Here is a 22,247-nt window from a genome sequence, read left to right as displayed (position 1 = left end):
GGGGTTGGGGAGCCTCCATCCTTGGGGAGACTCAAAATTTAGCTGGATAGTGCCTGAGCAACATGATCTAACTGTGAAGCTGGCCCTGCTTTGAGCAGAGTTTGGGCCAGCTGGCCTCCAGAGGTCCTTTCCAAACTCAACTATTCTGTGAATCTATGAAATGCCCTCTTTTTTGTATTGACATTAAGTCAACATATTGAAATTTGAAATTCAGCCAGCCTCAATACTGATAACATTTGCAAGCCTGGGAAAGAAATCGTGACTCTTTTGACCTAAACGCATTTGATGACTAAATCCAAGATAGATTTCAACAGAAAACTAGCATCATGGGGGTTGGCAGGTGGCGGAGAAGATGGCTAGTTCAGGTGGCAGCAGCCTCAGCAGGGCTGAGCGGTAAGGAGGAGGAGGCATTAGCTTCTTTGCCTGCTGGTGCCACGGCTACCTTGATGGCTGCATGTCCTCAGAGATCTTGGTGGGTCTGCAGTGGTTACTGGTCCATCATCCTGCTCTTTCCTTTTGGCTTTGTCTCCTTGTTACTTTCTAATGATGTTTTTCTCCTGCTGCACCCACTACTACTTCGTCACCAGTTTTAGTTGCCGGCTGCTTCCTGGTCCTGCCAACTCTCCTTCAATACTGAGAGCCAAGCAGCCCCATCCACTGCTTCCTAGTGCTTTTCCCCAGCTTCTCCCACAGCCAGCAAATCTCTGTTCAAAAGAAAAGAGTGTAGTTGAACATGATGTCTCTTTACTGGATTGTAACAGCTGGCAAAGAAGTAAGTTTTGCATCCTTCACCTGTGAATAACTTTCCATCCATAATGATCTGTTTTTTCTCCAGTTGGTTACAGTTAAGATGAGAGAAGAAGAATCTCATTTGCATGTGTCTCTTGTAAGAATTTGTGAACTGTGTTATCTCTCTTGCTTTGGCGTTATTTCCACAGCATAAGTTTGTCTTGGGAAGCAGTTGCTGGAGATGGTCTGTCTGTATGGTGTTTTTTGCAGTTACTAAATCTCTTTCAAGCTGGACTAGGCAAATATTCAAGGCGTGTTTCGCTTTGAACAATCTTTCCTTTGTTTAGGATAAAACCTTCCCCTAACAGGCTTTTTTAATTTCTGACTACAACTATGCAATAAACAAAGCACTCTGCAGTAATTTTTTTTTTTTCTGCTTTGTAATTTTCAGTTCCTACTGAAATCATGTGTGTTTTGCTTGGAGTTGTTTAAAAAGGCATTGCTTGTGAAGCGAGGGGGTCGTTTCTGCCTGTCTCTGCTGCTTTGGTTTAGCCGTACTTGGAAAAGCTGCAAAGGAGTTTTGAGCATCTCATTATACAAGGACATAGATAAATCTGAAAGGATAGAGGGAAGGGTGACAAAAATGATGTATGACTTGTAGAAAAGGAGACTAAGGGTGGATATAACAGTCTATAAATATTTGAGAGGTAATAATATGGAGGAGGGGGAGGGATTATTTACAGTGCTTGAGACAGCATAACAAGGAGCAACGGCTTGAAACTAAAAAAGACAAAATTAAATTAGACAGTAGACACTTTTTCTCCTAACTAGAAGTGCAATTAGCAGCGGAGTGACCTGCATAAGGACAAGGGGGTAAGTGAAGCATAATCAGGAGAGGTGTTTAAGAGTGTGTTAGATTATGATCTCAAGTGATTAATACAGGGGTAAACTCTGATCAATGTGCAGGTTAGACTAGATGACGGAAATCTCCTGCAGCTTTGTCATCTCCTATATGATTCATTGCCTCTGGCTATTGTTTGACTGTGTTAAATAAATCATAATGTTACAGGGTTCTGCATCCCTGATTAGATGTTTCCAGTTAATTCTCCAGTGCTGGAGCTTGCAAAGTTGCCCTTTCCCTGCTCCTCCTTTCAAGCAATATTCGTTCCTGGTCTTTGCAGCTTCGTGTGTGTGTGTAGGTGCCTGTGTTTTAACTCAGCTAATGTCTGAAGTGCCATATGTGTTTATTCATTGAGGAACAGTCTCTGTCAAAAGTGTGGTATTTCTGCTGTGTTGGTGAAACAGATAGAACTAGCTGTGATTTTCAGGGTTAAGTAGCTAAAGAAAAAGTTTTATTTTTCCTTTCAGGCTTTCAATGCTGTCTGAAGCTTCAGTGGAAGTGTAAAAATAAATAGTAGCGTAAAACGATTTGGAAAACCTCAGAGAAGATTGCTTTTCTTTTTCTGTGCGAGTGGTACTGTGGGGCTTGCCCAGGGCTGTCTTCACCAGAGGCAGGGGCTGGGCAGAGCTTTCTGCAGTGTGTTGGGGAAGCAGAGGTGCGGGGGGACCAGCTGTGACCTACCCAGACCCAGTTACTTCAGGAGAGAAGGGCTGCTCAGCCCCAGGGCTTCTGTGACTGCCTTTTGACCAGAGGGCTGGAGGGGAAGACCCACAGGCAGCTCAACAGGTATTTCTATCCTTCTTTCACGTTTCAGAAGAGCTTTTTTCCCCTAAAGAATTGAGATTTTTTGTGTGTGTGCATTTTCCAAAATCTTTCACTGTAGGGCTTTCTGTGTTTGCAGCATCTTTCTGTCCGCCTTCTCTCACACCAGGAGAGGTTTCCAGGGATAAAGCTACAGGTTAGAGCGAGGTCCGTGCCAAGCAGCATTTGCTGCGTGCTGAACAGGCTTTACCGTGTACACTGTCCTCGCACCCGGGTGCTCGGGGTTTCTCTTCCCACTGAAGGCCAGTGGGGCTGGTGGGCAGCCCCTATTGTTCTTTGTGCCTTGGAAGCTCTTCTTCTGTCACACTGGCATTTGCGTATGTGCGTTCACATTTAGAGAGTTTTCTGTGCCAGCTTGTGCTTTCCATTTGTCATTATGAACACTGAAATGAGGAATGGAGCAGGAGCAGAAGATGTACTAAGAATTTTCTATCCATGGGCACATGATTACAGTATTTGCTGCTAACCCCTTGTTCCTTTCTGTGTCCTTGAAACAGTTACTATGGCTTATCTGAATGTGTGGGGCTTTCTTTTCATTTTTAGAAAAGATAAAAGTGGGGAGTGAAGGAGTTGAGCGGCTTCTTAACTGAGCACTGGCATGTTTTCTTGCTTTTTCTATTTTTTACGTGCTTTCTTATACCTTGAAGACTGCTTTAATTTGCTTTATTTATCAACTAACTTCCTGATTCAGCCTGTTGGCCCCTTTTCGATTTTAAGTAGACTTGTCACTTAATGACGTGGGGACTGAAATGCAGTTTTGAAGGTTCTTTTATAGGAACACTTTTTCATATGCTTTTCTGATTCCCCCTTTTTTTTTCTTTTTCTGAACTTTTCTAAACTTTCTCCTTAGTTTGAGTACCTGCTAGCCTTAATCAGAGTTGTGAATACATCAGTTAGTTGAGTACAAACATTGTTCATGCACTTCTGTCCTATGTTTTCCTGAAGAGCTTGCAGAGAGTCAGTTAAGCACTGAGCTTCTCTTCCTTTGGAATGAGTCTGGGTTCCCAGTTATTTTATGGTTTTTTTCCCCCCAATTCCTGTCTCTAGTCTCTATTTGTACTATTTGTATTGCTTACAGCATAGGCCACCATTTGCTGACTTGGATGCCTATAGTCATGGACACAACTGAACCTCAGCTGATGTAAGCCACTGTAGTTCCAGTCACTGTGCATTTCTGTCTGTCAGCTGGGCATGAACAAAATCCATTAGTGATCAATTTGCATTTGCATGGAAGCAGATTTTGTGAGTGCAGATGTTGTTGCATCCATGCAACCCTGGCGATCGTGTACAAAAGTGATGCACGTGCATGTGATTTTTGCTCACTTGCCCAGGCCCAGTGGGTGTCTACAGTGGTTGTTTACCACTCCTGATATTAGTTTTTCCATCACGTATTAGGTAGACAGAGCGAAAAAGCCCTCCTGTTATTTCTAGCTGGTCTTTTTTAGAAACCTTTTGGGCTTCTGTCATCATATAGCTTATAACCAAGCATGGACTCCAGCTAATTCCAACCATCGTCCTACTCCCTTTATTATTTTTAGTGTGAGCCATAATGATTTTATCCCAGTCATATTTCCTCCAAGGTCTCCTATCTCAGACACTTGTAAAGCCTTCCCTCCCTTCTGATGTTCTCTTTGATCTCTTGTTAATGACTTAAATCCCTTTATGTTTAATCCACACCGAGTTTCTTTCTTCTCCTCTCAGTTTGTTTCTTTGCACCTGGAGGTGTCCGGGCTGTCTTCCATCACTGTCTAGAAGTCTAGTTTTCGTTCCTAATTTCCTTTCTCTTTTAAATTTCTTCCTCTATTTTTTAAAGTTGGGTTGATTTTAACTTTTGCTCCCATTACACACTTCAGTAGCATGTTGGATGTCTGAATGCAATGAGTTAAATGTTTGTAAATTCCTTTCTCAAATCAGGTATCATAAGATGAATAATAATCTGTATACATATATATGCACACATAGTAGTCATACTCCCAGCTGTTATACTGAAGATTGAAAATGGCACTTGTTTCTCATGCTCTTAATTTTCTGAAGCACTAATTTTATTGGTCCTGATCCTGTTAGCTGTCATGCCTGCTAATAATTTTAGACATGTAAATAATCCTGCTGTCTCAATTCAGCATGAACAAGCATATGCTGGCACATGAAAATAGTGCATAGCATCTTCACAGATTCAAAGCCACATTCAAAGATTTTGAGTGCTTTTTCTCTACTAAAGCCATTCTTTTTTGCCAATAAAAATTTGAATACAGTCACTACAGCTGTATTATAAAGACCAAAAGTGCAAGTAAGGAAGGAGCAAGCATTGCCCCCCAGCTCACATAAAAAGGTCAACTACTCTGCTCTAGTTAGTGGCAGAAGATGTTGAAAGTGAAATTTGCTGCTGTGTACATCTTATTGAGGACCTGAAGCTTGCATTAAGTGTGGGTATAAAAATTATTTTCTGTGGGTTTTATTTCTTCAGCTGTATTAGGAGGATTTTTAAGTTGCATGTTAAATGTTTGCAGCAGATCATTTTTATTAAGTGTACGCTAAATGTGAACAAAATGTGCCCTCTCCAGTTCCACTGAAATCAGTGGTGGTATTTCAGCTCCTCTTAGCTGGAGCTGGATTGGGGCTGTGCGTATGACTGGGAAACTCATTATGCCAAGCTGCAGTCTTCTGGCTGGGATTTCTCCCTCCTTGTCTTTTTTCTCCCAAATCACATTTTCCTTTGAAAAAAAATTGTTCTGTGTTAAGTTTAAAATTAACTAAAAATCTTAAATTTGGGAGGTTTTTTGACTGTATTTAGGAACACACACACACACGCAGTTAAAAGTCATTTGACCCATTATGGGATAACAATTCTAGGTGTGGAAGAGAGGAAGAAATGCTCAATAATTTTTTCAGATCTTTGCTTTGAAGAAAGGCAGCCAATGTTGCTGTATATGGAGATGGTGACATTCAGCTTTCATTTCCAGCAGTAACTGAAATCAGCAGGATCGGATTACTTGCATGCAGTATTAAAAAAAAAAAAACAACCAAAAACCAACAGAAAACTTGGCTGAGCATCTCTCTGGTCCATTAATGCTGATTTCCAGTAAGTCTTTTAACACTGGGGAAATTCCTAAGGCCTGGAAGAAAGCTGATGTCATGCCAGCATTTAAGAAAAGCAAGTGTGGTAGGGATGGGTGGCTACAAATCCCTCAGCCTGACATCAGTTTTTGTGAAAAGAGCGGAAAAGTCCGCAGCAGACTGAAATGTGTGGGAGGGGGAGAAATGCAACTGTTAAAGGATGCTTACACAATGTGAATTAACAGGAGTTTATGGGTAAAAGATTCTGTCAAGTTAGTAATCTTTTATCATTACAAAATTGCTTGACAAAGTGACATATTGATGCAATCAAACTCTGCAAAGTGTTTGATTATTGTATCCCCTGACATCTTGATTAGGAAACTCAATTGACAGAAAATCAATATTGTATGTGTTACATGGTTTTAAGTCTATCAGTCTGAAAATGTAGGTCTGAGTGGGGAAGCTAGTGCGGTGGTGTTTCTGGAGAAGTCTCACAGGGACCTGCTCCTGTCTGTAAGCTGTGTGGTCTTCCCATTGGTATCTTAGAAGCAAACCTGGAATCGCCACAGGTCACCTTGGTAGGTGATGGAAAGGTGCATGGACTGGTAAGCAGTGCAGAAGACATAAGTGCACTGTGGGAGAGTTGGCTAGATGGTTGGTCACGTGCAAACAAGAGCTGCTTTAACCCATACCAGACGTGAAAAACGGAGGAGTCTGTCCCTAAGAAACATTGTCACCGCAGAGGAGCTGGAGGCCGTGAGGGTACTATGCTGAACATTAGTGGTTCCTGGTGGAAAAGGATGACCAAAGACTGGTACAGTCCTTTAAGACAGACCTGTGATGGTGGGAAGGAGGCTTGTTGTCTTCTGTGCCTGAAACTGGGCAGGTGCCTGTGGGACTAGTGGGACTCCTTACGTGGTGACACTGTACATACAGGAAAGTGGGCTCTCAACAGATATTGGAAGGGAGATCGTTAGTGGTTATTAAGCAAGCATACCACACTAGGCTCAGGAACATCACTGAGCCAAAAATGATGGGAGACTGGGAGAGGGGGCGAGGGAGTTAGCATGTTCATTTGCCCTGTTCCTACTGTTCCCTAGGCTTCTCTTTATAGCCGGTGGTGGGGATACAGCCATGGTCTGAACCACCACACTTGGGTTTGAACTTGGAAGGGCTCAGACAGGAGACACAGGAATGATTAAAAGACCAGAAAACACATCCTGAGGTGAGAGGCAGCAGTTTATTTTGCCCTTTAGTGACCCTCTCATCTAAGATTTCATTAATCCCCATATGATGGTTCTGAATCGCTTGTGCCCTTGCCAGACTAGACCAGCTCAAGTTGAAGTATCTGTGTCAATTCATGGGATGGGTTTTGATGTCATGAACAGAAGTGTCATGTGGATGCAGAATCCTGTGAAAAGCTTGTGTGTTGGGTGCATCCACTGCGGGGCTCAAGCAAGGCTATAATGGACAGCCTTAATTCTAGGATCTCCCAGATTTTCTTGAAATGCTTTCTTGCTGCTTAACTTTTATCCTAGAGTGCCTCTTTATGGCAAATGTCGTTCTTGGTAAGATGTGCTGTTCCACTTAGGACAGGTTTAGCTCTTTGTAGGTGGCACTGGAAAAGCTTATTCCACTTTGCTCAGATGACGACTCCAGCATTACTCCTAGAGGGAAGAAACAAGTAATGCACATTCCTTCAAGGTGAAGGTGGCTGTTGTTCTGGCAGTGGAGTAAACCCTGAGAAGCAGGAGAGCGCAGCCCTTGATGTCTTGGCAGATAAAGCCATCTTCTGCCCCCAGGATGTGTGCCCTGCACCTGCAGACTCTGCTGCCATTGTGCCCACTCCTTGCCAAATAACATGGGCTGAACTTGGGGTCCAGCTGCTTTGTCCAGCGAGGGGTGTTGCGGGCCACCCCAGCTCTGCCCTAGCTGTCAGAGAGCTGCTGCAGGAAAGGTGCGATGACTGGGGTTTTTTGTCTTGGGGTGGTGGGAGGAGGTGAAGAGTGTGGTAGGAGTTGGCAGGTGATAAATGCCCAGGCGAGGCATGGGCCATGATAAGGAGGTGGGGTAGATCAGTCCCTGCACTTCAGTGCCAGGGAGAAGGCCAGGAGCCTGCAAGAGGCTCAGAGTTGTTGGACCATGCACTTTTTTCTTTTTTTTTTCTTCTTTTTTTTAAATGTGTATTTCTGCTATGAGAAGAAAGCCATATCTCTGCTGAGCAACTGGGTTCCCTGGGTACAGTCGGAGAGGTACCTATGGACTGTGGTTGCAGTAAGCTGTTTTGGCTATGATTTATTCTCTTTAGACTGGACTGCTTTTAGCCCACGCATCTGATATGGCTGATAACAGATTTTTCGACCTCTCCCTCTAATAGATGTTAGTTGGAGCACAGCTGGGCACCCAGGGCTGTTTGGGCAGGCGATCCCAAACAAAGAGGAAAAAGAACCGCTGGATTTGACATGTGAGCTTACAGTGGGGTCGTAGCATTGTTGACAATTGGGGGAGGGAGGAAAAACCATGCTTTTCTCAAAAGCTTTCTGGTCAAAACAATTGGGAGGACTGCAGAGATGGTTTTCCATAGGTGTGAATGAGAGTAGGACATCCCCGTAAGTCTCAGAAACCAGGCTCCAGGACAAGGGTACAAGTGCAAGCTCCCCTGCTGCTCTGGGGACCATGATCTTTGCCTGTGTTTGCTGGCTCATCTTGAACACAGGGTGACTCTCTCTTCCTTGCGCTGCTGTTAAGGTCTCCACCGCCCTGCTGCCTGAGAGCCAGCACAGAGTGATGGACCAGAGGTCTGCAAACTGCGGAGAAATGCAGAGAAGGGTTTTGTCTTCACAGCAGCTCGGGTAGCCATCTCTTAGGGTCTGAATTCAGGGATGCTTTCAGGAGTCCAGGGTCCCTGTTTTTTTCACTCTGCTTTTAGGGAGAAGCCTTTCATGGGCAGATCTGAAAGGCCTGATTCTGCATACCTTGTGCTACAGTAATTTATACCATGCACTTTCAGTCCAAAGTGAGTACCTGATCCTTTGCATTCCCTTTTATTTGTCATGATGGCAGAAAAGTGTCTCAGATTTTCTTCTGTTTGGGAAATTTATTTAATTACATGGTTCAAAAGCATCAAAATTGTTTTTTTACTAGAATTTGCTAGATGATAGTTCCTTAAATGTCTCTCTTCAGATAGCAATGTGGGTTGAGGGTTTTATACATATAAGCACCCGAAAGAGAGGTTTTAAGATAAAGCATACTCTGGAGTATATTGATGAAAAGAGGACCAAGGGGAAGACAAAAATCAAGATGCACAGAGTCAGCTTTCTTGTTTTCTTGAGAGCCCTGCTTCTCTCTAGGGTCTGACTCCAGTGTCCCTATGAAGAAGAGGGACATAGTGTGTGGACTCGGAGTGCGGTGAGAATGCTAACCGAAGCAAATGGTACTGGGGTGCAGGTCAGTGCCTGGTACTTCTCTGTGAGCTTTGAGAGCAGTGGAGACAAAAACCTCATCCTTTGTGCGTTCACATCAGTATCAATAAAGGACAATCCCTGTGAATCTAATATTGGACCAAATTTGTCTCTTAGGAACCTGCACTGCATTGACAGAAGCTGTAAATTAGGGAGATGGTGGTGGTGTTTAAAGCCCTCTCTCTGCTAACTGAAGGAGTAGTAAGTGGGCTTCTGTGTGAAAGAGCAGGGCTCAGCAGAGTTACGCCGGTGTGAAAAGAAGCCGAAATGGTGGAATCAGGCTCTGGGGAGGGAGAGGACAAACAGGAAAGGTGGCATTGGAGTGGGGAGCAGCTGGTACCTTCTCCAGAGCCTGATGTTCAGGCTTAGCCATGTGCTGCTGTTGTGTTCCTCAAATTCCCGTTGAGAGTCTCCAGCATCTTCCCGTTCCCTTCCTTCTCTTACTAAAGAGGTCTCCTTTCCTCTTCTCATTTTAGCTAAAGCAGGGAGTGGGAATGCAGAAGGTGTTAGTGTGTAATATTTTGTACAGTATCACTATGCAGGGTACAAATAATAAATCACACACTACATGCTTAGACAATTTACTGCCGGCTTTTGTATGTGCTGTGACAAGTGCTCAAGAGGTCAAAAAAGCTTCCTTAACAAATTTGATAAGATAATGCAGTGAGCTGTAACAGCATAAAGTCCTGGGGGCCATAGACCAGAATAGAAGAAATAATTATGCATGGTAATGGGTAATTACAGATAATGGTCTTTTTTGGGGGTGGCAGAAAATACACAGCCCCACAGCCTTGCTTGGAATGAACATTGTCTAGCACATTAACTTTATAGCAAGCTAAAAGTTCAATGCTGGAACAGAAGATAATCCGCAACTTCTAATGGGAAGAGAACAGAAATACTCCTCTCAAAGGCAGAGCAAGCATGCGGGTTTTTCTTCCTCGGGAGGCAGAGTGTCTCAGCAGAAAGTAAGCAGTTGTGCCAGCTTTCTTTGACATCTGAAATAGCTCTGTCATGATTGTCTGGTGGGAGAAACATATTGTTCCAGTGTTTCTGATTATGATGTTAGGGAGTGATTTCAGATCGGCCTCATTCAAGGCTACTGTCCGACCTCAAAGCCAGCTATGAATTGAACTAATACATTGTGAGACTTAATATTGCCAAACCAGTTAATAGGAGTGTACTGATGCTTTATATACTGAGCAAGGAGAAATTGTCATGCGCGGATCCAAGACTCTTTTGAGGTCTTAAGGCAAGTGTTTCCTGACCGAATAATTGATTTGTGTTTTAATGGCACAGCTGTCTCCTGCCACAGAAGCTTGCTTGCAGGAAGATATTAATGCTGCAGTGATGAAAACAGTCATTCTGAATTGAAAACTACAGGAAATGTAAACTACCAGAACCTGAACTCTGCTCACTGGTCAATAGCTATGCCTACCTCTTCTTGAGTAAATGTGTTGCTTGAGTAGTCACAGTTCTTGTACATTTTCAGTGGCATGTCTGTGTATGTATAGAGTCTGTGTAGGCATAGAAGAAATAAAAGCTGCTAACCACAGGTGTATGTAAGAACTCATGTCAATAAATGCAGGGAGTGAAATTCTCTTAATTGCCACACTGCATATACAGAATCACTTTTCTGAAATACACAATCAGATGGAGACTAATCATCTGTTATGGCCACATGAGTAAATTGAACCATGCCACTGCATGCTCCCAGACATTGAAACGTGACTGTATGTGCTATCCTGATTTTTAAAACAGTTCCTGGTGTGCGTCCATCCCAAGCTGAATAATATTCTCCCTCAAATTCCCAAATGTGGTCCAGTAACCATTCCTAGTAGGCAATTTGGTGCTACAACCTTGTTTTAGATGCTGAGAAAGTCTAATAGTGTGGACTCTCTTGACCTCAGCATCAGAGGCTTGCCCAGGCATGTTTAAATTATTATTATCAGTGTATAATAAGATGTATAGCTGGCCCTTGACAGTACTGGTAGGAATAGGAAATAATCCATCCTTATGTACAGAATGAATGTATGTTACAGACAGGACTTCAGTGTTTGCATTTCTCATTGTGTATGCTTAAAAACACACTTGCATCTGTGAGACAGAAATTATGATAGAAGTTCCTGTAAATTCTCTGACATTTCTCCTCTCCCAAAAAGTGAGAAGGGAAAGAATGATCTATATATACTGGCTTCTGTGTTGATTTTGTCATGCATATCCACAATTCGTGTAAATCACCGTAGCTTTATTGAAGTAAATGGTCTGAGACAGGTTTACATTAACTGAGGACTGGACCACTGTTTTTCACCATGCTCTGCTAAGTGAAGGCAGGAGCCCCTCATAGGTTCCTGAATGTATAAGACCCGTGTAGAGCTGACCCCGAGAACTCACCTTCCTTGAAAGAAAATCCCAGCCATCCTGAAATGAATTACTGGTTAACTACTGTTAATATGCCATAGAGCTAGAGAGTCGTCTACAACACTTCAAGATCAATAACAGTATTTATCGTGCATCATATTGATCTTCTGTGAAAGAGTGGGCCATATTTCACACTGTGTACATATTGCAAAAAAAGTAGCACCAGTTCTCTACAGGAATTAGTAAAGACATAGAAAAGAGCTTAGAGATCCAAGGGCACAACTGCATGAGGGGTTACTGTTGTCGCACTGCAAGAGCGTTGCTCACACACGGAGAGCCTCTGATGGCCCTGCATTGTAGATTTGGTGTTCCAAAAACAGAGTGAGGATTTTAACCACTCTTCTTTAGGTTTGCTCTTCTAATTTCTGTTCCTTCTTGTACAGGTTCAGTCCCATATTTTTAATCATGTCCGGACTGCAACTTGCAAAATGTTAAAATTTGTGGCTAGTGGCAGGGGAAAGACCCAGGAGCCCTTCCCAGTTTTTCCATGTAGAGGGTGAAGACAGCCAAGACATGAGCCCAGCTCCTGCAGCAGCCCCCTTGTTTTAAAGGGCAGGTGGAGGGGCAGAGTGGGAGTCTGACGGCGCAGCAGCAGTTGCCTTGTTGAGAGTTTAATTCCTCTCGAAAATTGCTCCCCTTAGAGCAATGAACCTCAGGGCTGCCCCTCATGTGCAGGTGTTGTAATGCGGCAAACTCTGAGGCAGGGGAGGACCATCTCCTTGCCAGCAGAGCCATTCAGCTGTGTTGAATTACATTTGAAAAAAAAAAAAACAAACCAAAAACAAACCCACAGCTGAAAGCTCTATCATAACCTTGGTATTCTCTCCTTGCTGGCGTGAAATGCAGCCGTGGGCTGACAGCCTCCCCTGAGGAGGACACCTTGCTCATTGAGTGGCCAGAGGCAAGGCTGTAGGAAGGTTCAGCCTGTAGGTAGGAGTCAGGAATTACAGGTACAGGCCGAAGACTGACCAGAGGAGCCCCAGTTAGTTAAAGCTTAGTTACAGCCGTTGCTTCCAATAGATCTGCCCTATTCTGCAAATAGTGGCTGTGCCTGAGGATGATGCAGCCCAGAAGCAGTGTGCTTGCCCACTTAGTCTAGCAAACTGCAGCTGGAGAGAAGTGGCATGGATGGGGCAAAAACTGCCCTGGGTGTACGATAAACATGAAATCTTCTCTGGACAGATCTCTGAGTGCCTTGTTTTATCCCTAGGATAGTTTAGCAGGGTTCTTTGGCCTTTGATTCTGCTCCCTTGGCATTTAGCACTTCTTTGAAGGTACGCCATGTAGGTACTGGCTGGTCCAACTTGCTTTTCTGCCTGAGTTTTCATTGCTCAGAAAAAAGTCAAGACTTCCAGGGCTTTCTCCATCAATAGCAAAACTCTTTCCCCTTAACGTGTTTACAGTTGTGTATGTTCTATACGTGTTGTATCTACATGATCTATGCTTTAGTAGTAGGAGATGACATGATTCACCCAGGCGGGGGTGGGATAAGAGCGTAGAGCTGGACTGCAGACCTCCCCTTGACCCATTGCATGCCAGAGTCGCTGAAAACCAGCAAGAGCTCAGCTCTCCAGAGGCATCCCAGGCAGCCAGGGGCTGGCTGGTTCAAGACTGCGAGGAGTTTAGAGAAACCCCTGGGATGCTTTGACCTGGTCTGATCTGACATCTGCCTGCAGTCTGGGTGGCACGAAACTGTCCTGTATGAGATGTCTCCCTTCTCCCAGGTGAAGCACCGAATTTCCTCCACATGTTACAGAAAAAAAGTACAGACTTACCCCAAAGCATGACATCAAAGAAAAACTCATCTCCTAAATTCAAGGTAAATAAAGTGTGAGTTGAAGCGTGTGGCAGCTTTCTCATGCTCTTTGTCAGATGTTGCCAATCCTTCAGAAGCATGGTGTGGCTCGGGGTTTAGGGAAAATTAACACTTCTGGATGCCTTTTCAGCACTGTCGCAGGAGTCCTAGTTCTGTATGGAGTTGGGTGTGTCTGTCCCTTCACTTGAACTTTCCTGTGGCTCCCATTTTTTCTGCTAATTTGCTGGAGAACATCCCTGTGGTGTGGCTGCAGCTCAGAATGGTTGTGTGCCAGGGCTGTTACAAGGACCACGGGTTCTGTAATTCTGCGTTTATAAGAGAAAAATGCCCTAGGCTGCTGAAGTGTGGGGATTTATGTGTATGGGTGCATGGGTGGCTGAATGAGCAGGTGACTGCCTCTCTGGTCTGATGAGTCTTGAGAGGCCAGCTGATAGTACTGTAGACTGTTGGAGACCAGAAGGACAGCAGAAGGAAAGCAGAGGACTGTTCTGGTGGATTCATAACAGCCCTGAGCACTGAACTGCTGGCAGCTGTTGTACAGCTAGATAAAGGAAAAACGAGTGGCAGCAAGTAAACCCTTTTGCACCTCCGGTGGCAAATGGTGGTAGCCCCAACCACAGACAGGAGGTAGAAAGAGAACAGAGGGGGCAAAACGCCTATTTTTTTCTCCTACTTAATGCAGCAGAAGACTGCCACCACTGCTTTTTCTTCAGGAAGGAGCTGTAGCACTACCAGTCACTGGAACATCACAGAGGCATCAAGGATGCTTGGATGATTTTGTGGAGAGCTATGGGCAGGTCTCTGTTCTAGTCAGCCCATCTTATCCCATGTTAGGAAGTGCAGTGCATGAGACCTTTCCAAAAGTTGCATCAAAGCCTGCTACTTTCTCCCCCTCTTACTTTTAGCTGCTGACACCTCAGGGTGGCTCACCTTCCATGTGTAGGTGAAAAGAGGCCCCATCTTCCTGGTGCGAGTATTCTTAGTAGAAAGTGTTATCCCTTCTTACAATGCACTGCAAGTGGCAAGACACTGCAGAGGTTTTGGAAGAAATTGCACATCTGTGCAGCATAGCATAGCTCTGCTAGAAGTTCTGTGGCTGGCTGTCTTGTGTATCTCTATCTTGTGTGAAAACTGTATCCCAGTAGGGAACGTGTTGGAGGATTTTGCTTTTGCCTTCTATTTTACAGCATGAAAAGCAGAACAATTGGACTGCAGCTTTATTCGGGAGCTAGGTTTGAGGAAGGGAGTCAGGCTTGTGCTGTGATTTATCAGAATTGTTGGCTTTTCAATGCCAGTGGTCTAAGTTCTGATTTTATCAAAGACATGGGCAAAAGGATATGGAGAGAGGCCTGTCCAGAAGCAGAAACATAGCAATAATAAAATTTCATAAAAATATGAAAGTGCAAAACCTGTCAAGGGGTCTTTTGTGGCATTGCAGACTCCTCTGCTCTCTGTGCAAATTTGAGAGGTACTCCTAATGAAAAAGGCCGGCTGGCTTGATTCTTACTTGCATAGGGCTGAGGGTCAGAAAAATCAGAGGCAGGAGGCGTAAAATGCTCTGTTTGCTAATAAATGGGTATAGTTCACTGATGTCAACAAAATGTCAGCAAGAGCTGAACGGGGGCACTGTATAATTTAGTGACCTGGAAGGAGACTATTCATGGTTGCAGAGAGCTTTCATTACAGCTGAGAAGGTGAAACAGGATTGCATTGTAAATGGCAATAACTGGTAAAACCGATCATTGGATCTAGTGTTCAGCTAATAAACAGTACAGTGGAAGTTGTTACCATGACTCTGAGAGGCTGGTAAATGCTACCATATTCATTTTGCAGGTAAGTAACCAAGGTACAGATATACCAACAGAAAGACACAAAACAAACTAGGCAATCCCTGCCTGGCATCTCTCTTATGGCCGTTATGTCATACGTGCCTGTCCTGGTTTCAGTTGGGGTAGAGTAAATTTTCTTTTTAGTAGCTGGTACAGTGTGGTTTGGATTTAGTGTGAGAACAATGTTGGTAACACACTGATGTTTTAGTTGTTGCTAAGTAGCACTTATACTGAATTAAGGATTTTTCAGTTTTCCATGCTCTGCCAGCAAGCAGGTGCGCAGGAAGCAGGGAGGGAGCATGGCCGGGACAGCTGACCCAAGCTAGCCAAAGGGATGTTCCATACCATAGAATGTCATGCTCAGTATGTAAACTGGGGGGAGTTGGCCAGGAGGGGCTGATTGCTGCTTGGACATCAGTCAGCGGGTGGTGAGCAGTTGCATTGTGCATCACTTGTCTTTTCTTGTTTTTTTTTTTTTTTCTGTTTTTTGTTATATTCCTTTTTATTATTATTGTTATTATATTGTATATTATTATTGTTACTATTATATTTTATTTTACTTTATTTATTAAATTGTTCTTAGCTCAACCCGTGAGTTTTACTTGTTTTTTTAGATTCTCCTCCCCATCCCCCTGGGAGTGGGAAGGACTGACCAAGCATCTGTGTGGTGCTTAGCTGCTAACTGGGGTTAAACGACAACAATGCCTGTTGTCCATGCTGCTTCATCTCTGTACGGATAGCCCTTGAGAGCTCATCAGTATGCTTTAAGCCACCTCCTTTTCTCCTCCATGGTAGAGTTAGACAACATCAAGGGAAGAGCAGGAGCTGCTTGCAGAAGGGATCATTATGCTGTAAACAGTGTAAGGATGGTGCAGGGCAGGGTTACAGGGGTATGAGCTAGAACCAGAGCTGCAGGGATGGTGGGATTTACAGTTGCTCCCTTGTTTAATACATGAATGTATATTCACTGTGTGGTTAGACCTTCTAAAGTTGTGGCAGCTTTTTCCGGTGTCTGACTTGGCCAGGTAGCTGATGCAGCGTGTCAGAGAGAGCTTGGCTGTGAAAGAGTACCGACAAGCACCTTCCTTTTTCATCCTTGCAAATATAGCAAGGCACCGATTGGCACTGCAGTGAGGAAAACAGGACTTAAAATACCCTCTGAGAAGCACCCCCATCTTAGGGAACAACGTGGCAGGCAGATCTTGGCGAGGGCAGCTGGCTGGCCTCCGGACTGGAGGCACTCTGGAGTGCAGGCAGCAAGTCACAAGCAATCCCCTCCTTCTCCTCTTTTGCCAGTGGTGGGGGATTTTGTTCTACTCCGTGATTTTGTAGGTAAACAGGAGCTGTATTTGGGTATGGAGGCTGGGCAAGGATTGAGGGCCTTGCTACTCAGAGGCAGCGTGTGGGTTTCTGAGACACCTTGGCTGATCATGCGGTGCTTTGCCTGCTGCACCTTCTCTTGGCCTCGTGGCTGTTTGCCCTGTCTAGAGGCTTGTTCAGAAAGTGTCCTCTCACCTGCAGGACACTGGCTGGAGAAGAGTCATCCTGTAGCTACAGCCTTTCTACTTCCAGGGAGTTAGAAGAGACTTGGCACACTGTTAGGATTTAAAAATAGTACGGGGCTGCATCTTTAGCCAGTGTAAATCATCATCAGATCAGCTGATGCTGCTTGAGGACTCGGAGCATTGCCTTAACCTGCAGTTGGTTTGGTCACCTGTTTTGAGGTCTGCAGTGCATGTAGGTGGTGGTCTCGGGCTTTGAGTAGACATTAGTCCACTTGAGTTTCCACCAAACATCCAGCCGTGTTCACCTTTCAGCTCCCACCTCTTCCTATTTACTATGCTCTGTCCAGCCTTCACAAGAAGTAGTAGCTCATCAGAAGGTGAAAGGTAGTGGTCTTCACTTTCATAATGCTTGGTTTTTTTCTTTTCCAGAGGGACGGGTGCTCATTCAGGACATCTCTTCCATCCCCAGCAGAGGGCACTTGGAGAGCACGTCTGATTTGGTTGTGGACTCCACCTGCTGCAGCAGTTTTTACCAGCCGTCTCTGTATCCTTACTATAACAACCTGTACAACTACTCCCAGTACCAAATGGCAGTGGCCAGTGAGCCTTCCTCAAGTGAGGCTGGGGGTATGATTGTAGGGTCAGCCATGAAGAACAGCCTTCGAAGCCTCCCAGCAACATACGTGCCAAGCCAGTCGGGAAAACAGTGGCAGGTATGATGTTACAGAGGTGCTTCATGGAACAGTGAGGTGGACGATAAGCTGTTTTGGGCCTCATTCTGACCTCCTGTTTGCTGGTTTCATGGCAGTGCAAAACCAGAACCAGATTCCAGGGTGAGGTTTGGACCCATGTTAGGAAAGTTAGCTGAAATGGGTGGTTGTGGTGCAGCACAATGAAAGCAATGATACAGGTGTAGGTAGGTTGCTGCAAGCACAGATAAAGGGCACCCACTTGTTTTTATCTTTTGAGTTACATCATATTAGGTTATGGGCTGTTTTCCAGAAAAAAGACTCCAACTGAATTACCCAGCATAGCGTCCTGGGAGCTTCACGTGTCATTTCTGAGAGGCTTTGCTCTTCAGGACCCTGTTCTTTTCTCTTACATCTTTCACATTCAAGGCACTGAAGTGAGACAGGAGACCATGCTGTTGTGCAGTGAGTTGGTGGCACTCAGTTGAATGTGACATGGCGTGTTGCTAATGGTGTGTTCTGGCAGTGTCAGCTCCAGGGCTTGCAATTTTGACTTGGGTAGCTCAGGTTACAGGCTGTGCCTGAGAGGTTCGCACCAGAGCTCTGCGTACTTCGTTAGTTAGGGTATAAAGCCAACCAAGCCCTCTCACTCTAGGACTTAATAATTGTAGCCTCCAACTTAGTACCAGTCCGAGACTGGAAAAAGGGAAAATCTACCAAGGCAGGGGATTCTTGAAAAAGTAACTGGAGCCACTTCAGTGACCCTGAGGCTGTTTGGTCTTGGGCTACAGCGGTGCTTTTCCGTCTGAGACTGAACTCGGGAGGCTACACCTTCTGAGTCTGCATATGCCTGTGTCCCTTGTCCAAGGGCAGGAGAGGGCACACCTCTTCTCTAGAGCATCAAGAGAGGGCAGGCTGCCTTCTGCAAAGGCTCTGTTGTGAAACCACTCAACAATGAAAGATTAAATGTCCGCCAAAACCTCCTTTCTGAAAGGAACAGATGGGTCATTCCCTTTGTTGACAGAGAATTGTTCTAGCAATTCTGGCACGGGGACCAACTCTGAAAGGGCATTTTAACTTCTGATACTGGGGAGCTGGAACTAAGACCAGGGTGATTAGAATTACTGTAGCTGTCCAAATCACCTTCAGTGAGGCTTCCCTATCATTAGACACTTTTTTCTCAGAAAGGTCCTTCTGAAAATTTAGGGGCCTCTTGGAGCAACAGCTGGCAGTCTGCATTTAGTACTATTCCACGTCCCTTTTTCGCCATGAGTACAGCTGTATGGGGAAAAGAGCTGTCTCCCTTCCTCCTGCAATGTGAACCCACACCACGAGAGCATTCTTCCCTCAGTGTGTTGATAGGCTTCACTGCAGTCACTTTCAAATACATGGAGGTACACCTTTTCAGTTAGGTTAGTTGATAGCCTCCTCTCTAGATGCTGAATTTGATCACCAGAGCAGGAGGAGAATTAGTTGAGGCAAGCTGGGGGTAGGATTTTTTGTGTGGTAATGAGGTGAGGTGCCAGTGCTTTTTTAGCTTTTTCATTTTGGTTGACTTAACCTGGCATGTCATAGCAGAGTATTTCAGATAGAAAGTTTCTTCTGAAGCTTTTGCAGTACCTAGCTTGTAAGAGCATACTGCAGAACTGATGCTTGGAGACACTGTCAACTCAAATGAGTGGCAGCAACATTTGTTTTGTGAAAATAATGTTCTTGCAGGCTGCTAGTCCCACACTTCACCATCCCTCCAGCCAGTAGAAACTTCTGTGGTTTTACTTGCTTGGGAAAAAGGAAGGTAAATTACATGTATTGACTATCCTAGCGCATAGTGTTTGAGGAAGAGATACATGAGAGTATGTTAAAATATGTTAAACCTTGGAATGAAGATGGTGTCCTCTTGGTTTTGTTGTCATGTACTGTCATTTGAAACTAGACTGTATGTGTAAGAAGTCTTGGCCTAGAGGGTCTGTTGTCTCACTGTGAGATTGCCTGTTTCTTGTGGGACCTTTGACACCCCTTAAAGAAATATAAAGCAATAGTGTGTTTTCCATGCATTTTTCTCTTGGGGCCCTGCAGAATCTGTAACTAACTTCTGCTTAAGTGCCACTCAGATTGGTGGGATACCAAAGATGTGATTAAGAAAAAAAGAGGAGGTTGCTGTCAGAAAGGACCGTTTTCCTTCCACCAGCAGGCACCAAGTGCTAGGTGTTCTTTCCCACCTTGTGGGATGTATTGCGTGGTTCCATTCATGTCCATGTGAATTTAGTGATTTACCTGACCTAAGATTTTAATTTCTCCTGGCAAAACCTTTTGGGATCTCTCAGTGCTGTTCTGGTGAGAGGTCTGTCCAGAGAGACTAGAGGTAGTGCTTTCTGCCTGCAGAAGTGACGTCTCCCCAGCTTCTAAATGGCCTAAAACCAGGACTCTCCTCTCCTGTTCAGTAGGGCAGAGTGTAGTTCAAGGTCAGTGTCACTTAACATACAAGCTGTTTCTCAGAGACTGATCTGCAAGAAAGATTGTTATTGCTGGAAGAGTTACGAATCATGGGCTTTGCATACTATTATGACAGCATAACATTGCACAAATAATCATAAAAACTTTTAGTGAGAGCTAGGCTAGATAATGCTTGATGGCAGTGGGTGCAGTGATGCCAAGGTTGTAAAACACTGTGTGGCACTGAAGATAGTTTGTTGTAAGGGGAACGAGCTCTCAGCTGCTGCATGTGGTTAAACATTGATTCTGTGCATAGAAGGCTACCAGCAAGGGAAGATCACAAATGTAGTGTTAAATGGAGAAGGATGAATGAGTTTCTCTGTCAAGCATGGTATGGCGTTGCAGGAGAGTTTCAAAGTATGATCCATGAAGAGGAATCAGACCTTGATTGCACCTTCAGGGGGTTTTGCTGGCAAACCTATGCGGGCTGATTCTCTCCAGAGGAAACACGTAGCTGTATCTACACAGGGATTTTTGCTGGACTGCCTGTACTGACTGAGTCTATTTTTTACATGCATCGGCTTCCTTAACCAGTCTTCCAGTATGCATGAATCTGTTCATGTGACTGGTAGTGCTATAACTGTTTTGATCAAGGTTTTTCATTTTTGCTTCTTTACCAAAATGATAGCTGTGCAATGCCTGCTGTGACAAAATCAGGACAGCTTGCTAAGCTGTGAGCCGACAGGAGGGTTTCTTTGCTGGTATAAGCCACCCATGTTCTCACTGGAAGGTATCCTAGTTTAAGCAGTGTAGACAAGATTCCTGCCTTTTCCAGGCTTTGTTGTTGGAGGCTTGCTTGTTCTGGGATAACTGTAACCACACAAGGATAATTGCATACTTAAAGTAAGATAACTTCTGGATGCAGACAAGGCCTTGAGCAGCCCAGCTTTCTGCTGTTTCAGAGTTTAGGGAGCAAGGGAGAAAAGCCAGGGAGGAAATGTGTGAGTGTGTGTGGGATGGGATGAGGATTAATGCATCATTGAGCCTTGGCAAATAAACTGAATCACTGAATCTTTAATGTAGATTAATGTCAGATTTCATTAGTCTTTGTTCTTTGCAGAGGCTCCTGTACTTGAATGAATTCATAGCAGTGCAAATTTTTTAGATATTTCTGTGTAGGTTTTGTTAATTTTTATATAGTTATCCCAGAAGCTGTATCCATCATGATGTGATAAGCATAATGAAGATGATAGTTTTGGCCAAGACTCCTTCATTCATTTATATTCTGCTGCTTTTGCCAGCTCTAAGGCAGATAATCAGGTATGTCTGGTGTTACACCTGAAGAAGAAAAGACAAGCTTAGGCTGGAGAAGAAATGTAGCAGATGTGGTGGTTACTGTGCATCTCCTTTCATTCCAGTTCTGTGTGAGCATCTGCACCCTCCCTTGAAGCTCTCATAATTGTTCATTACAAGAGGAATCTATGTGCATTCAGTCCAATTAACAGTTAAATGAGTTCACCCACATTAATGCTGCAAGTCAGAGCATGTTGGTATACAGTGGAAATTGGTGCTTCTGAAACTGGTCTCACTGCGACCCACTTAGGGACAGCAACTGGAAGATCATGGGGTGACTGCAGCACAACAAAAGTAAAACCTGGATGGACACGTCTGAATCTAATCAGGTTTAATTATCCAGGCGATGAAACTGCTGGCGTGTGACCCACAGCATAAGGATAATTGTGACTCCTTGTGAGTCAGTGTCCTCCCCAAAAAGTGTTAAAACTTTTTGGTTCCTACAGCTGGACCATTACAAATCTGCAAGATGCAGAATATGCCCCCACACCTCAGGACCAGTGGCTGCATTTTCTTTGTTACTCTGGTAACTCCAGGGATCCTGCTTCGGAGAAAGGTTAAGGCTGGCTGGGGAGGTTTTGGGTGAATTTGAGAATTTAATGTAATTTCTGTTTCACGCTCTCTGAGCTGTTTTTTTCTCTTTCTTTCTTTCCTTTTTTTTAATGCAGCTTGGCAAACCAGTATTCTGGCTTCCAAAACAGCAACTTTTTTGTTCTTTCCTTAAACCAGTTTAGAACAAAACCCTGAAATAAGTATTGGTGAGAGTCAGACTGAGAAATTTTAACTGATTTTCTAATATGGGAATTACATTTACCATTTGGAAGTGAAATATTTAGCATTGCTGAGGTAGGAAACCGTTTTGTAAGGATTTCTTAAAAAGTAGCAAACGTATAAAACTGTCTTTTACTAAATCCAGAAAAGTGTGGCAGCGATAGGGCAGCTAGCATTCGCACTCTTAAGAATAGCTGCTTGCTAGTAAAAAAGATTGCTCTTTTCAGCTTCCACAACCTGTTTCTAGTTTCTGGCACAGTTTTTCCTCCAATAAGCCTGGCCTTCTTACAGAAATGTGCAGTCTAACTCTCCAGAAATAGGTGTAAAAAGTGTAAAATATATGTGCATGTATGTGTGTAAATATATACACATTGTGCAAGTCACCCGACACAATCCTAATTTTATGTGTAAGCAGTGTATTATATACTGTATTCATAACATTCCCTTCACACTACAGATTTATGCT

At 44.1% G+C, this 22,247-nt stretch overlaps 1 protein-coding gene across 1 annotated transcript in view; it reads left to right on the top strand.

Annotated features, from left to right (window-relative positions):
• DMRT1 (doublesex and mab-3 related transcription factor 1) overlaps positions 1-22,247 on the top strand; it is a 61,099-nt gene that overhangs the window by 5,273 nt on the left and 33,579 nt on the right. Inside the window, exon 3 of the mRNA XM_010582867.1 lies at positions 16,965-17,248. Coding sequence (XP_010581169.1) covers positions 16,965-17,248 — 284 coding nt within the window. The remainder of the gene's footprint in view (positions 1-16,964; positions 17,249-22,247) is intronic.

This window comes from Haliaeetus leucocephalus, unplaced genomic scaffold, assembly GCF_000737465.1.
Source record: "Haliaeetus leucocephalus isolate CR32 unplaced genomic scaffold, Haliaeetus_leucocephalus-4.0 Scaffold849, whole genome shotgun sequence".
Lineage (NCBI taxonomy): Eukaryota > Metazoa > Chordata > Aves > Accipitriformes > Accipitridae > Haliaeetus > Haliaeetus leucocephalus.
The sequence above is the reverse complement of the archived record's forward strand: the minus strand, read 5'-3'. Positions and strand labels throughout refer to the sequence as shown.